This window comes from Bremia lactucae, linkage group LG16, assembly GCF_004359215.1.
Source record: "Bremia lactucae strain SF5 linkage group LG16, whole genome shotgun sequence".
NCBI lineage: Eukaryota > Oomycota > Peronosporomycetes > Peronosporales > Peronosporaceae > Bremia > Bremia lactucae.
The window spans coordinates 1986501-2003671 of NC_090625.1; the positions used below are offsets into that span (position 1 = coordinate 1986501).

At 46.3% G+C, this 17171-nt stretch overlaps 3 protein-coding genes across 3 annotated transcripts; 1 reads left to right on the plus strand and 2 right to left on the minus strand.

Annotated features, from left to right (window-relative positions):
• Positions 1-10840: 10840 nt before the first annotated feature.
• CCR75_004894 (uncharacterized protein) lies at positions 10841-12611 on the plus strand (the record flags this gene model as incomplete). Its single annotated transcript, XM_067962980.1, has 4 exons — positions 10841-10973; positions 11037-11468; positions 11531-12004; positions 12073-12611. The coding sequence occupies 4 exons, from the start codon at positions 10841-10843 to the stop codon at positions 12609-12611; spliced, it is 1578 nt and encodes a 525-aa protein (XP_067815571.1).
• Positions 12612-12705: 94 nt separating this feature from the next.
• On the minus strand, positions 12706-15120 carry CCR75_004895 (uncharacterized protein; the record flags this gene model as incomplete). The annotated part of the gene is made up of 3 exons (XM_067962981.1): positions 12706-14750; positions 14815-15029; positions 15095-15120. 3 exons carry the CDS (start codon positions 15118-15120, stop codon positions 12706-12708), a joined length of 2286 nt encoding a protein of 761 aa, XP_067815572.1.
• Positions 15121-15427: 307 nt separating this feature from the next.
• Positions 15428-16606, minus strand: CCR75_004896 (uncharacterized protein). The gene is made up of 4 exons (XM_067962982.1): positions 16300-16606; positions 16091-16225; positions 15936-16019; positions 15428-15873 (listed from the first exon to the last, which is right to left on the minus strand). The coding sequence occupies exons 1-4, from the start codon at positions 16558-16560 to the stop codon at positions 15532-15534; spliced, it is 822 nt and encodes a 273-aa protein (XP_067815573.1). The 5' UTR covers positions 16561-16606; the 3' UTR covers positions 15428-15531.
• Positions 16607-17171: the final 565 nt, after the last annotated feature.

Here is a 17171-nt window from a genome sequence, read left to right on the forward strand (position 1 = left end):
CTGACCCTCCAAACGCGGTTGCTGACGTTCCATCATTAAAAGACGGTTTTAAACCGCCTCAAAAGAGCCCTCAGCCCGAGCAAGGCCCTCGCAAAGAAGTTGCATTTCGTGCTTTAGAGCATCAAGTGCTTCCGTCGAGATTTCGCCACCCCTCCCGCGCTACTTGATGCACGAGGGAACCTTCAGTTTAACGTGGAGAAACTTTTAAAATGACGTCGTCGTACGAACCAATACCAGTTTCTGGTGAAGTGGCTGGGGTATCCCTCTTCCAAACTCTTGGGAGTTTGAGGAACCTCCTCGGCAAGATTGCACGTTCACCGTTAACGTTTTTGAGCGCCAAGCTCTGGGTCAACTTGTGTCAAACGACGCTTCCCACCACTAGAAGTGGGAATAGGTGGTAGGTGATCTATAGCCTCAGTGCGGCTTCGATCGATGGTTGCACGGTCAACTGAAGCACTGAAATATTGGCTGGACCTATCCTCGATTGTGGCATGAATGCCGAACGTAACTGGCCTTTGGCTTTAGGCTTGGCGAAATCGAAGCCAAGCTTCCGTTATAAACGAACATCAGCCACATTCGCAGACTATCTCATATACCAGATGTTGCGGAGGCGACGGGCCTGATGGATCCAGTTCTCAAACGAAGCATCGTTTTCGCTTTTTGACTCGCGAGCACAATCTTCTCCGACGTCCTCGCGGTGGGAACGGAGATCCATATGTCCAAGCTGAGATCCGTGATATCTTTGAGACGCTCTTCCACACTAAGTGAAGCGAATCGGTATCCACTGAGAGCTTAAGCTTTCGCTATCTGTGCAGCTCGACGACGAGCTTGCTCTTCGATGAGGATTGCCGGTCTTGCTCTCCATCGAGCAGTTTCGTGGTAATGTTGGACTCAAGTTTCTGCGTCCTGCGCAATGCAGTTAAGACATCGGCGGCACCACGTTTTGGGAACGATTTTGGGGCCCGCTGACGCTCACTCCTCGTGAGGAGGCGTGTAAGAGCGACACTCTTTCTTCTCATCCTCCGATGAAGTGTGACTCTCATAGTCCACCATCCCATCAATATCGAGGAATCTGCTTAGAGTCTGTGACTCACACTTAGTCGACATGGGACAGAGGAAAGCAAACCACAACCAAATGGTTAGCTGTTTATGTTCCAACATCAAAAGAGGAAATGAAGCGAATGTTGTCATCGGTGTCAACAGTCTGATGGGGGAGGGTGTAATGGGGCTTACATCATTAGCTCGCTGTACTCACCACTACTATGAGGTGATGGCAATCGTTTCGATCAACAATGAGCGACGGATCTATTGGAAAAAAATCATCACTTTCTCTCACTTCAAATGGCAGTTGGAACTTCATAACTAGAAGCTTCTTCACCCTTCGACGATGGGCGGCGGATTTTACGAAGTCTCGTGCCATAACCGTGAGTCCTAGATTTTAGCCGTTAAAACTTAACGCGAATCGCGTTAAGTTTGAGAAAAGAACTCCAACCGGTGCAAAATATAAGTTGCATCGGTTGTCACGTATTGGTGAACCGTTGTTGTGGTGCATTTACTTTATGGGTAAATTACCATTTTATCTTATCTTAAAAATACTTAATTACTAAAATCTCATTTATTATGGGTAACAAATGTGGTCGCCGCCAGATATAATTCTGGCGGCCGAAATCTATTTTAAATTAGCTAGGGTAAAGTTTTGAATAATAAAAGGCAGTACCTCTTTTGATCTTAAAACGTCATAGTGTCTTCCTAAGGCTTGCGCATTGATCTGTGAGAGACAGAAGCCTTTCTAAGGTAAATACTCTCGGCACTAGTTGCCACTTGGCTCTACAAACCCCTGAATCCCTTAAACAAGTATTTATTAAGCTTTAATAGCCCGTACAACTCCCTGAGTTGTTAAACCCGTAAGTTCTATAAAACTAAGTTACTCTTGAGTCTATAAGTCTTCCTCTGACATAAGGAGCGAGATAGCATCGCTACACAGATCGTCAAAAATGGTCGTGGTTAGTAAGTGCAAAATGCCCAAATGATCAAGCAGCGTCAAGAGAAAATGGAGGTCTCCAAGGCACAGTCACTGTGTGTTCCTGCCCTTGGTGACGAGGTATCCATAAAACGCTCGCAAGAATAATGGATTCTTGTGTTCATAGATCGTTTCAGCTAGATAGATCATCTTGTTGTTATCCGGAGCCGACCTATCGTGCCGACAAAGACACGGGTGTACTCGTGTCTTTGTCGGCACAATATTTCGACTATATGAGTTATCCCGTGAACTGGTTTCGGATCGGAATCCCCGGTTCACGGCGAAGTTGTTTTTGGCAATCCCTGTTTAAATTACTTGGAACACGGAAAAAGATGCCAACATCTGAACATGCTGAAACATGAAAAGCACGAGAAACTCATGCACAACCATCAAAAACAGATACAAACGAATATAATCAATTGATGATGTTACCAATTTGTCACGAGTCTTTTTCTTTAATCTTTCTATTCTCTTCTATGTCCAGTTCACAAATTGCGAGATCAAGAAGATATAAAACTTATGGCAGTGATTTGACTGAATTTGTCATTTAGCGTAGAAAATGACCGAATTGTGTTAAGCATTTCCCTGAACTCATTATTCCTCATATAGGTAATAAAGTTTATGTAAAAGGCCAAAGACGGTCTGTTAAGACCCACTTGTTCCAGCTTATATTAGACCCCCCCCCCGTAAACAACAGTCACTATAGACCATCACTGATGTAGACTGACAGAGAGTACTATTGTGTGTCGCTTTGTAAATAAAGCACTTGTTGGCTTATGATTCCTCATATAGGTAATAAGTTTATGTAAAAGGCCATAGACGGTCCTGTTAAGACCCACTTGTTCCAGCTTATATTAGACCCCCCCTCGCAAACAACAGTCACTATAGCCCGTCACTGATGTAGGCTGACAGAGAGTACTATTGTGTGTCGCTTTGTAATAAAGCACTTGTTGGTTTATGATTCCTCATATAGGTAATAAAGTTTATGTAAAAGGCCATAGACGGTCCTGTTAAGACCCACTTGTTCCAGCTTATATTAGACCCCCCCGCAAACAACAGTCACTATAGCCCGTCACTGATGTGGACTGACAGAGAGTACTATTGTGTGTCGCTTTGTAATAAAGCACTTGTTGGTTTATGCAAAGTTAACCTATGCACACGGTGACTAAACCCGTGCGCTTCGCCTCTGAGGGTAGCTACTCGACTTAGTGTAGCTGCTGATAAATCAACGCATTATTAGATCTATACAGGGAACAACGCGCCTCCAACTCCTATTAGACGCATCTTTATGAGTAGGTGAAATGTCGGCCTTAATAACATCTGCAAATCATCCAGTTCACTCGAAGACGAGGCATAACAGACAAAGAATTGTTTGCAAATTCAATTCAACTGAACCTTTGATTTGGAGTCATCCTGTGAGGACTCCGATAATAATGTCGATGCTGGCGATGTTAACATCCATCAGAAGCGAAGTGTTCGTAAAGACTACTCTAAGAGGAACGTTAGCTCAAATGCTAACATTAGTTAAGGGAGAGGGAACGCAATACGTTGCGTGTGGCTCCCTAAAAGACTCCCGCTTGATTGCCCATTTATGCCAACATAATTCTTTGGTGTGGAATGACAAACGCACGATACAGGATTTAGTTGTTCGACACATTCGGCTTCAAAAGCTTGGAGAAAATGAACGCGAATTCTTAATCGTACACTGGCAAGCATGCCATGATGTGCATCCCTTGTTTCAAGCTTGGAATACTTATGTACAAAATCTAGAAAGCTTAGGCCGCGAGGCCTGGCTAGGAACTGGTTTCGGTACGTGACCGATTTAAGAGAGACCCGTACTCGGCATACGCTATAAGTTGCGACGTTTTTCTTGCATGGCATGAAAAAGGGGGAGATAACATTGGTTTTCGTGAGAAGACCCATGTCTCTGCTGCGTTAAGGACGCATACGAAGGCGTTTTCCTATAAGATCATCATTTGAGGGCGTGCCTCTCTTCTGAGATGCGCGAAGGGATTGATAATTTGCAATCCCTTTACGAGCGCGCGAAGCGCTCTTTCTTAGGGCCCTTGTAGACCTAAGCATGGGTCTCGTCGTACCTTTTGTGGAGACCCGAACCGCTTAGGAGGTCTCACTTGGGACCATTCATCTCTGGCGATGCTTTGGAAGTTCCAGTGTGGCAACACCCGGAAGAAATCTGTACTGGTAGTACGGGCTGAGACGTCCGACGTAAAACGTAGGATGCGCATCCTACGAGGCAGCTCAAATGTTTATGCATTTCATTAGCGATGCAATACACGAAACGGGTCGATATACTTGGGCATAAATTGATACCTGCCCACATTCGTCACTGAATGCTTGAATAGATTTACCGTCGACAGTAGAACTAGATCGTTAAACATAAAAAAATCATTTACTCTTCCACTATTGTCGGCGTTCCGTTTCTGTCGGTCCACCGTGGAACCCTGCACGATGCGGGCCACTTCTCGAAATCCCCCTGCTGACTCGTTTTTTGTTGTTCTCAGTGTGCCCGATGCGCGCTGAGGAGATATTATCCTTCTGAAAGAAATTATGGGCGGTACTGTGCCCCCCTATTTCTTCGCACAACGCTGTTTCTGCTACTCCGTTTGAAACTAGCGAAGAGGCTTCAGCTGGTGCTCCTCGTAATAGGCAATTACCAAGCCTGGCACATCAATACGTAGGGTATCGATCGGTTCCCAAGAGTCAAAACTCTTCAGGCAACCTCTTTATTGGACGAGGATCTGATACCTTTGCCTCACGGAGCGCTGGGCATGCAACCTTCCAAAAAGGATGCGTTAATTCCAACCGCATCCATCAGTGCAGGCAGCACTTGATAGGAGTGGCGATCTCGCCCACCTACTCGCGGCTGCCTTACCTTCGTCCGTTCAGTCGCAGGCTTTATGCGCTGCTGAACGACGTATTGTTGATCTCGAGGGTCAAGTCTTGCGACTGACCTCGGATCTTTGTAATGTCCGAGCGAAGGCTCGTCCGGGTTATGAACGCCTGAAGACTCGATTGGACCTTCTGGAGAAGATAATGCTGAGGTATCCGCGTTACTCGCGTGATATCCCTCGCTCTTCGTGGTGGGAGGAGTCGATCGGCTGAAAATTTTTCGCCGTCTTCGTCCCCCTCACTTGAACGACGCTCGACTCACAATCAGCGTTACCATCGGTCTTCTTAGACGGGTGGGGTATGTGACCTCATTTGGGTCTACATACCGTTTTAGACGACCCACATAAAATACGGGGTGCGTCTTCATATACAGGGGAAGGATGAGCCTATAATTTGGGTCTCCAACCTCTTCTACCACCGTAAAGGGCCAATGAAACGCGGCAACAACTTCGTAGTACCCCAGTAGAACAGAAATTGCATTTTGGTAGGGTAGCAGTACTTATTAGTACCTGAAGCGTTCATTATCTTTGCGACATTTCGTCCCCGTATTCTTTTTGCTTGTCCTGAGGGCAAGTTTCTGTCGTTGAGGTGATACCCTCGCGGGTCATCGTCATATTGACGAAACTATGTCCCTCTTTCGTACCGAGCATAGTGGGAGGCCCTCTACCTCTATACTCGGGCTGCACACAAGCGAGATTGGCATCCGAGGATAACGCGGTCCGTAAACATAGAACCGTGTCTCACCCGTACCGGCGTGGACACTGTTATTTTTAGCGAACACCACAAAGGGCAATTGTTTGCTCCATTCTTAGGCAGTTGCTATCTTGCGTAAGACATCCGCCACGACCCGATTGGCGCGTTCTGTTTGGCCATCGGTCTAGAGGTGATCTGCAATCGACATGTAGATCTTGCTACCTAGCAGCTCAAACACATGTCGCCAGAAACCAGACGTAAAACGTTAATACCGGTCCGATACTATGGACTCGGGCATCCTGTGTAGTCGGTATCATGATCCAGGAACAAGAGAGCTGCCTCCTTACCTGTGGTCGATGTTTTACATGGTGCTAAATGCACCATGTTGCTCCGTCTGCCTACAAAGACGGCGAGCACCGTCCGACCCTTATCATCGGGCGGCATGCCAAACATGAAGTCCAGACTTACTGACTTTCAACAGTTGATTGGAATCGGTAGCGGCTTCGGTGGCGCACTGCTGGGCGATGCAGGCTTAATGTGCTGACACTGTTCGCAAGAGAGAATATAGTTGGCCACCCATCTATATTAGTGTGGCCACCAAAATTCCTCCGACGCTCGTAATAATGTCTTTTGACGGCCCAGATGCCCACTCGATGGTGCATAATGGAGCTCGTGAAGGATCATCAGCTTGAGACCTGTGCCATGAGGGACACAGATTCTCGATGGATCACAAGGTGAAAGCTGATGCCATAACGGGCCATCGCTGTAGCTAAAGCGATTTAGCTTAGCTTTCAGGTGCAACGGAATGGATTCCTTTCGTCCACCAAAGTGATCCAACAGCAGGCAACAATGGTCGTCCTGAATGAAGCTCTCTTTTATTTCAGAGGCTAATGATCTCGTCACGTGGTATGCCTTCATGGCTGCCAACGTTGACGGCTGAAATTGTGCTTTAGCACTAGACACACTTTCTTAGTGTCTTACCTCAAGTCTGGTCTGCGCGATAAAGCGTCAGCCAAGACATTCGACTTACCCGGCTTGTATTCAACTTTGAAAATAAATTCAGAGAAGAATGTAAGCCATCTTGCCATTCTAGGCGAGAGGTGCGGTAAGTTTATTGCGGTCCGCAGTGATGCGTGATCCGTATAAACCACAAATAGTTCGGTGCCCAATAGGTGCACACGATACTTGACAAGAGCATACTTTATTGAAAGTGGCTCTTTGTCGTGCGCAGGGTAATTCAGTCCCGCGGCTTTTAAACGCCGGGACTGATAAGAGATGGCGCAGTCAACACCGTCGTCATCCTTCTGAATGAGCGCGCTGCCGATTGCAAAACTACTTGCATCGCAGACGACGCTAAAGGGCTTATCCGCGTCGGGCAATGCCAAGACCGGTGCCCCTACAAGATATTGCTTCACTGATGTGAGCGCATCATCTTGTTCTTTGAGCCAAGCTCATTCTGCGTCCTTTTTTAAGAAGTCAGATAATGGTTCAGTTCGCTAAGCATAATTCTTGCTATACTTATGCAAGTAATTAGCGAGCCCTAGAAATTGGCGCAAATCCCTCACATGCCGTGGGATTGGCCATTCCTTCCCCGATTTTACCTTGTCTGGATCTGCTCGTATATCATGTGTAACTACGATGCAGCCCAGCACAGGTATCTCAGGAACCGCACTGACGCACTTTTGCGAGTTGTCGTACAATTAGGCGTCACCCAAAGTCTGCAACACAGTGTCACAATGACGCCTGTGCGACTCTACTGCGGTCAGCCCTTCCTCGGCCCTACTATGCACGAATACATCGTCAAAGTAATGGGACGTGTAGACACGGTGCTGATGCATCACGTGAGCCACCACTCGGTTGAATGTCGCAGGCGCGTTTTTCAAACCTTGGGGCATCACAAGCAACCCCCAAAGTATACCACTTGGGGAGCTTACTGCCGTTTGGCTACATCAGACTCTCTCATGAGTACCTGATAGTAGCTATCTTTTAAATTCAACTTGGAAAGTTAGTTGACTTTCCGATGGAGTTCAACAACACATCTTTCTGCGGTGTTGGCGTTTGAACCGGTATGTTCCCGTTTCAGCTTATTGTAAGCATGAACCACGCGCCATCGACCTATGACTTTACGCACACAAAAGGTCGGGCTGCAGTGAGGCGACTTACTCTCACGTACATGTTCCGCCTTGGCTCGCTTGTCGAAGAACTCATCGATATAATCGACTTGTTCTTTTGGCAACGGCCATTGCCTGGTCACACAATACTTGGTGCCAGGTTCGAGGCCTATCTCGTGCCCGATGCCCCTATCTGCTAATAGGCGGCTCGGCACTTCATCTGGAAACACATCGCGATGTTTCCACAAAACCTCAAAGAACGGACTGTCTCTCAAGGCATTCCAGCCGTGACCAGCGAACCATTTCTTTTGTCCATTAGTAGGACGCTCTCGTCCATTGTGGACAGCTGTCGCCAAGGCACTGTTGTAGGATTGCTCTTCAACTTAGGCGTTTTGGATTGCCTCTTCCATCGTCGACGGCACCTTTCTGAAAAGGGCCAGTCGCGATGGGCGATGTAGTAGTCCGTTCATAAACGTGGGCACTTTAATGTGGTCCGGAATCGGACTACGGTAATGGACGCCGACAGCGAGCGCATCTCTTGCACATACTCTTGCAGAAATCGCTTCGCCTGTCGCGCTCCAAAGAAACGCGCCTGAACCAATACTTCGTTGTTCGGCGGCTGGTACATGGCGCGAATCTTTGTCTTAAAGATATTTTTTGCCCATTTAAAGAATGCTTCAGCGTTCGCCATAAGCGCACGGGTAAGCCCACCTTGAGGCTTTACCGCGCAGGTGCGACTGTTAAAATGGTGTAGCTTACGAACGAAGTAGTAAATGGGAAAGTAATATGTATTATCTTAATTCTTCTTGTGCATCACTAATTAGCCTGTCCTAAATTACTTAATAGGAGTTAATTAGTATGCGACACTTCAAAGAGCAAGCGACAGTGTAACCTACGTGAGTAATGAGCCCTTAATTTGCACTCACTGTACCTTTTTGTGTGTATCTTGAAAAGTCGCATTACGCACCCTCTTTGCGCGTAACTTGAAACGTCGCCCTATGCACCTTCTTTGTGCATATTTCAACAGCGACATGGCGTACGACACCATCGGGCTGTCGTCCTCGATGAGCTGCGCGACACCGCATCGCTCCACGGCTAACAGCCAGTAGACAATCGTGTGCGCTGCAGTTCCATCAAACTTGGGCGGGTCCATCCGAATGGGCCTCGGATGATGCGGCCGGGCAGAGCATCTCAACAGTCCTGATGAGAGCCTCGCTCCGAGCCTGCTCAAGCCTTAGCTATTTCTGAGCCGTCACTCCGTCCGCCGCAGCATGGCTCTGTGCCTCGGACGCGGCTCTCCGCTGTCCGAGCACGAATGCCTCAAAATGTTCCAACTGAGCAACATGTCGCCCAGGAGGATTTCCCAAGAGCCTGGCAGGACTTGTTCACCAAGTCCCTGCGCCATAAGCCCTGCCACCTCCCGATGATGTTCGGAGAGGTGAGGGAAACGAGCCCAATCGATATTGAGGCTCATCCTCACGTACACACGCAGAGATGCGAGTCGTAGGAAGGATTTCAAGTGCTACCAAAGTGTGGGCGGGAACGTCTTAATGCTAGGAAGTAGTTTTCAGACTGATTTATATTTAATCGTATTGAATATCAATTCCTATATTTACCAGTCATAAAATGTCATCTCTGTAGATAACACTTAATATGTATTGCGAGCGTTTCTTTCTAGACACCTCGCGTAACGGATGACGCTAGGCGTCATCCCTCTTAATGTGAATGCCCTATGTGCATCACATACCCAAGGGTGGGTCACAATGTGAACCACCCACGTGGTGGGTCTAACTATTTTATTTTGCATGGACTTAAGTTGCCGTAATGTTGCACATGTGCAACATTACGGCAACTTCAGTCTATACAATTGCGCTGAAAGCCTTAGACCTCCAATCAATTCATGGCGTTTAAGCTAAGATACATCACGGATGAGAACATATCTCGAATGCAAGTCGAGGACTCCATACTGTCAAAAAGAAAAAAAATATTTAAGTTCAATAGACCTTTACGTACGGTGCACGAGTCCCAGTTGCTAAGTGAACTGTGATCCAATCACCGTTATGCGTTTAAAGCGCCTCAGCCTATCGCTAGTGCCTGTTTTAAGGACTCGGTTTCGGTATTTACTATTGACCTATAAAATTTCAGACATTTCAATTTGGTGTGTCATGAAAATGTCAAAGTTTAATTATTGTGCAACGACTTTTTTCGAAAAGCCGAACCGTAAAAATCCTTCCTCGGCACTTTGTCAATTAAATATTCATTAATGATCAACCGTGGTTGTAGAAGCTTCGCTGACTATATATAACGTCATGGGATCTTGGGCAGAACAGTATGCGATGCGGCGCGAATCGCTATCGCTATCGTCTTTCTCTTCTGGTTCTCCTGGTACCAGCAGCACTGATGGATTCGTCAGATCACGGAATTGGTCATACAAAGGTCTTGAGCTCTCCAGCAGAGGCAGCACGTGATTGCGAAATTCATCAAAGCCGAAGCTCTACCGGTTTACAAAACAGTCAGAGGGCATTATCAAGCTTGAAATATCACACACTATTGCATACCAAAAATTCCATTGTAAACCTTCCAATCCCAACTAATCCTCCCCCTGGAACTTGATTGACATGCCCCCGCCAACATTGTTTTGCTTTTAGCAGAACGTCAGCCTTAACCTTCGTTCATTCTTTAGAAACGAATGCGTACCGAAAATGCTCTTTTCAAATTTCCAATCGCAAATGCCGTGGAACGGTAGTGAAAAGGACTTGTGAGCCGTGTTGTCTTGATTAGCATCCGACACGAAAACGAGACGATACTGCGAAACGTAGCAGCGACCTTTGCCGCCGTAGAAACAACCTCCCTGTCCGGGGTAGCCACTACGAAAACCAAAGATTGCTTAGACCAGTACCGTCGTATCCCACGAATTGAACGTACTTTCCACTTTCAACCGTGAGCTTCACCTCGTGAATGAGAAAGAAAAAGCTTTCGCAAGGAGACACGAGATACGGCACCGCTCCTTCGTGAAGCTCGACATTGATACTCATAATCCGAACCTAACGTGAAATTCGAACCTCCTTAAGTTCGTCGTATTTTTGGCGCCAGATCAAAGTCGACGATGCCACTTTTGTCGTTCGAGGGTGTGGCGGTGGATCTTCCTCTTGATCTCGCAGGCCTCGAGTTTCAATTTACAGCGGGCTCCTTAACAATCCACTGTAATAACTTTACTGGAGATATTGTGCTACAAAAACGTATGTGAATGACTCGTAACGTCAGACACTGCCTCATTATTTCCGAATGATTACGTTTTATAGAAACTTCTACGAGTAGTAAAGCCGCCAGTCCCAGCACTAAACGCACGACGGATCATAGTGCTAGCGATGAAAGGATTGATGTGAACAATGCTAAGCGACAACGCCCTAATTTTCTTAATGAAGCTGAGCAAACATTGCTGCTTGCTCAGTTACACAAACCTCAAAGCACGGAGAGCAATCCAATGACAAGGCACAATTCAACCGCAGAGCCCGAGGCTGAAGACAAAACGGAAATAAAGCTGGCAAATGACCCAATCAAAGCCGCGTCGATCAATCCATTTGCCAAAAAGACGTCACGAACCAAGAAAACACAGGACAAGACAGAGGACTTGCTTTCGCCAGGGCAAAAGCAATTGCTATCTCGTCAAACGACACTTGATGCCGACTATAAATCGACTATCAAAACAGTCAATACGATGCCTCAACCAGCAGGTACGCCGACGAAGAATAATCTTCTTGCAGCATTTTAATTATTGTACAATTATTCTTGGCAGTTCATGTCAGATACGAACCGGTTGAAACTCTAGGTTCGACGCCTCCGGAACGATGGGGCCATTCGGTAACAAAAATTTCAAATGAGCGCGTCGTAGTCTATGGTGGCACGGACGACGAGGAGCGAACGCTTGGAGATTTGTATGTGTTTGATATGAAGACACACCGCTGGACGACTCCATTGAACTGTGAGACCATCACACGTACGTGGCACGATGCTGTGTATCTCGCTTCGAAGAATTTAGTGCTAGTCTTTGGCGGCGAGCGAAGTGCTGCTGTCGACAGTGAGCTTGATATATTGTCCGACATTATGGTGCTTGATACGGAATGTTTTCTATGGTATCCACCCGCAATACATGGCACTCCTCCTTCAGCAAGGAGTGGCCACACATGTACAGCCGTGGGTCATGAAGTCGTGGTGTTTGGTGGGACTCGAGGCCGTAGTCGACAGAGTTCCGTGCACATTTTGGACACTAGTACGTCATATAAAGCGGATGTCTTTTAAAGGCTCGTATGTATGACGCTGGATTGTGCATTGGTGTAGATTTGTGGCATTGGAAGGCTGTCAAAGTGGATGGAAACCCTCCAAGTGCGCGGACATATCATAGTGCTGTGGCTCTTGGCGAGGATCGAATTGTATACTTTGGTGGCAACGATTCGTCCAAGAGTTTTCATGCAGTGCATGTGTTGCAAAAGGTCCCAAAGAAGAAGAATGGGGCAGTATGGACATGGGTATACCCAAATGTGACTGGAGTGCCTCCTCAAGAGCGTACAGGTCACTCGGCGACGCTATTAAAAGACGGCAATCTTTTCGTGTTTGGAGGGTGGGACCCACAGCGCGGCGATGTTAATGCACCGACAAGTGTTTTTGACGACGCCTTTATTTTAGATACAAAGACGTGGGAGTGGCAGCCTGTGCCTTTTAATGATGGACGCATTACGTCCCGTGGACGGGTAGGACATGGTGCGGTGCTTGATTGCAATGAGAAATTGTATCTCTTCGGTGGCCAGAATGGGCAAGAAGAGAGGCTCCAAGATGTGTGCACGCTCACGCTTTTGAAACAGGATTCCATGGTAGAGTAATCTAGTCATTTGTTTTTCAATCGGGAGACAATAATTGTTATCGACGCAATACATTGCTATAGTGGTATATATTATTCTTAAGAACTAAAAAAGTTTACTCCATCATGTCGTCAAGTTCGAGAGCCACGCTATCGAGAAAACTGTTCATATTTTCGTCGTCCATAGGAACACTAGGGTCTGGAGTAGCACTTGTGGAAGTGGCTAAATAGATAAGATCCCTTGATTGCTTTTCTTCCTTAATTTGAAGAACAGGCGACCCCATTTGTTTTTCTTCAGACTTTATAGAAAGCACATCAGCAGAAGTTGAAGCATGAAGTGGAGCAGGATTAGGAAAACCCCGTGAATTATCAACTTCACAATTGGTGAGAGTACTCGCCAAATGGTGCAAATGGTGACTGGAGCCCGAACGAACTAAAGGCGGCACAACTTCGAGCGAGCGCGGTGAGGACATGGAGTCACTATTGAGCGTTTCGGTAGTATTATCGTGCTCTTGAGGCTTAAAACTTTGATCAATTGTCATGGACCCAGGAGGTTGATCATCGGAGCCTTGTCGGTCTAATTGACTGGAACGTCTTGCATCCAATAATGACGTATCTGGTAAGGCGTAATGCTGCAGAAAATTCTCACGGCTGAGTGCTGGGGCCATAGTGTTCACATGATGATTCATTAAGGCCTCAGATGAAGGTAATGGGGACACCTTTTCACCGCGGTAAGGCATTGTGCTCCCAAAAAAAAAACTACGTTCCTCAAGATGATCTGAAATTGAAGGCATTACCGTCTCTTGTTGTAGCTGGGGGTACGTTTGAGAAGTCGACGGTACCAATGATGTCGATAGTGTTTTGTTTTCTTGATTCATCAGCCACTTGCGACGTGCCGCAGAATTAAATCGATTCTTCACTGCATTTTCAGTTCGACCGGGTAGCAACTTGGCAATTTCACTCCATTTGTTGCCTAATTTTTGTTGCCATCGAAAGACCATGTCATCTTCTTCGGAAGCCCATTGACCTTTTCGAATGCGAGAGTCTAAATGATTGCACCACCGCTCACGACATTGCTTTCCGATACGACCAGGCAAATGCAAGGCGAGGTCACACCATCGAATCTTCCCAACGCCATAGCGGGTGATTAAACTTGTTAAAATTCGATCTTCTTCTGGAGTCCATGGTCCTTTAATCAGACCAGGTTTAAGCACTTTATTCCAGCGATGAAGACACTGGACATCAGTTCTTCCATTGCCCAAAGACTCGGCAATCATTTTCCAATTCTTGCCACCAAATCGAGCCACTGCCAAACGCAGACGCTCGTCTTCATCTCGTAGCCACTTTGTGGACGTATGCAACGCAATGGAATTCTCCTTATTATGCAGCGTTTTCACTAGCGACGAACTCGGCGAGTTATGTGAAAACAAAGAAGTCTCTTTCTGGCTGAAACTATCGTAAGGACGACCGTCCAGGGACTGTCCAAACATTGCCATGTGGTGAGCACTTTGATTGTTCTGAGGAAAAATAGCGTGACGATTCAGGCCATACGATGGCGAGACAAAAGTTTGATGACATTGTCCAATGGGCGTAAGAAATCTCCCACCTAGTTGCGGGTATGCCGGTTGATGTGTTGCATCACGAATATCGGCTTCTAGCTCATTGAACGACCTTTTCAACTCCGTATCGGCATCAACGATGGTGGGACGTAATTCCCTGTTATTGCCACTGCTGTCGTCACTAAGACTGTCATCCACATCATCGTCACTAGACACGGAATTGCTATAGAGTTTAAAACCGCTGGGACCAAACGCCTGGACAAGAAACTCTTCACGTGGAGAGCATTCGGTCCCCACGGAATGATGTGATAGAGGTTGAAAGCGACTGAACTCAAGGCGCTTTTCAGCAAGCTCACCTTGGTCAAAATTTTCCTTAGACTTTAACGCAACGTTCTCCGGATCTGAAGATGGATACGTTAAGGGCTGGTCATTGAATTTTACGTCATTTTCATTTTCAGCATCAGAATGAAAGGCATCATCCAAGTCTTGAAGCTGATTTTCCGGACAATTGCTGTCATTCGGATGCCGATTGTGCTCGTTTATTTGAGCATGATCGGGGTATTGAGACTCCACGAGTTCATGATTATCACTCGAAGTTGGTTCTGCATAACCACGCGTGTGAACAAAAAAAAACTTTTCGGCACAATCTCGAAAAACGACACGTACTTTCATTCACTACAGGAAGTTCTATATGGCGCAATGATGACGAAGCCGTAGAATCGTGTTGAGACTGCGATGCTGGCGACGCTGAGGGTGCTGTTTCATTAAGAGCATTTTGACTAAAACTTTGACGACGTTTGCGATTTCCAGAGTCCATGCCATGTAGCAGCGCTTCGAGATCATCAAGACCTGCGCAGGATAAACTTCGCTTGGGAGAGGGTCTACCATGAACCATATAAAATCGTGAGCTCAAGTTATTGTGTGCGAGTCAAGTAAGCAAACATACTTGCTGAGGTTCGAGTGGGCATGCATCGGTACGACAAGTCCAATGACCGTTTGTCAATTTAAAAAACTACTTACGGAATCAATAAAGACGAAGAATGCTACTTGCCATATCCTGACACCTCCAGACTCGTCTCCACACCCGTCTCTTGATTTTGCTATAGCAAACCAATTTGGTGGGTGATCTGCTTTCTTTGCTTGCGATTGCGCGATTGAAGCTTCTAAAAAGACAAATATTTCTCCATCGTCGCACAACTCCGAAAAACAAACGAAGCCTTAAACACCAAGAACTTTTATAAATAGTCGTAAAACAACGGCTTCTTTAAGGCTACAGTAGTTATCAGAATTTGTGACAATTGATTGAATATTTACAAAAACTATTAAAAGATTATTTTAGAGCCAATTATATTGCAATACTTTTATTGCATTCCAACAGCTTCGCTAGTCCGTAGGAATACCAGCCGCGCGAAGTTTTTCTTCGAACGAACGGAATTCTTTCTCATTCACCGTGTTAAGCTCTTCATCAACCCACTCTTCAATGCCACGTACTTCGGGAATATAGTGTTTTAGCATATTCTCCACGCCATGTTTAAGCGTTACGGACGAGCTCGGGCAACCCGCGCACGACCCTGCAAGCTGAACTGATACCATACCCGTTTTTTCATCAAATCCCTTGTAGAAAATGTCTCCGCCGTCGTCTTGTACTGAAGGCCGAATGCGCTGCTCAAGTAGCTCTTTGATCATAGCGACGACTTCGTCGTCCTCTGGCAGAATCGTTGTGTCCTGTCGGCAGCAATAAAAGGCTCAGAAGACGCGAGATAATAATGCCTACGTTTATCTCTTACTGTTATAATGGGCTCGTCCGACATTACTTCTTCATTCGAGGCAAAAAAATCCATAATGACCGCAAAGATTTCGGCGTTTAGTCCCTACGATAAGCATCAATAGTTGTATGTATGAATATTTATAGCTCGTCTGGTATTCGTTGCTTATCACGTACATCCCAATCTTCGTCTTCCGACTTGGTGATTGAAATAAAGTCTTTGCTGAAAAAGACTCGTGTGATACCCTCAACTTGAAATAACTTCTTCGCTAGCGGGGAGCGACGCACTTCCTCAGAAGTAGGAGTGAAGTCCTGAGACAAAAGATGGTAATGAATTCATGAAATACTCCACAATTAAAAGTTTTCGTCTGCATAAAATAACGCACCACGCCCGTCGTGAATCGATCGTCAAGCACCGCCCGCCCAGGAAGGAACTTGACACTTTGTGGGTTCGGTGTTGACTCGGTCTGGATGAACATGGAGCGCAATGCGCCACTGCGGGCCAAAAATGGCGACATATTGCGCGACTTCAAAGATACATTACAGCGCTTAGTCTTCGAAAGTACGTGAACAGAGCGAGTGACAGAAGAAATTGCAGCGCAGCGGCGCGCCAAAGTACTAAGGTGGTGACGACTGCGTAGGAACATGGTTGACAATTAAATTATTACAATATTAAGGAATTTATGGCTTTTGATTAGTTGAATTATTGTACCCGCTAAGGGAGAGTGGTGTGCATGTACCTTGATCCACATACAAAAACCGAGCAGGTGGATGATTTGCAATCGTGCAGGCTAAAATGTACTGAAATGAATCAGTACCAACCGCACTCATCATCCATGCAAAACTGACACATCAGTCAGTCGACGCCACCTGTCACAAATCGCACGAAGCAGTCGCCCAGATGGTCAATTCCAACAGACTCTCTGTAACGGGCTAAAGTTGCCCTAATGTTACACAGGGGTGCATTCACATTAGGAGGGATGACGCCTAGCGTCATCCGTGATAATGGCTAGCGTCATCCGTTACGCGAGGTATCTAGAAAGATACGCTCGCATTACATATTAAGTGTTATCTATAGAGATGGCATTTTGATTGGTGAAATAGGTATTTGTATTTAATTCTATTAAATATAAATCAGTCTGAAAACTACTTCCTACTTGGTAAGTGCGCACGAGGAGACGGATTACCGCTCCCGTGACGACACTTAACCAGAGTTCTTAGTGTGTTGGGTGAGGTCGCTAACGCGCCCACCACAACT

Coding starts and splice junctions, on each gene's coding strand:
- CCR75_004896 (XM_067962982.1), bottom strand. CDS start 16,560: ATGTTCCTACGCAGTCGTCACCACCTTAGTACTTTGGCGCGCCGCTGC. Junction 16,226..16,299: donor ATCGATTCACGACGGGCGTG/GTGCGTTATTTT, acceptor CTTTTGTCTCAG/GACTTCACTCCTACTTCTGA. Junction 16,020..16,090: donor CGGAAGACGAAGATTGGGAT/GTACGTGATAAG, acceptor TGCTTATCGTAG/GGACTAAACGCCGAAATCTT.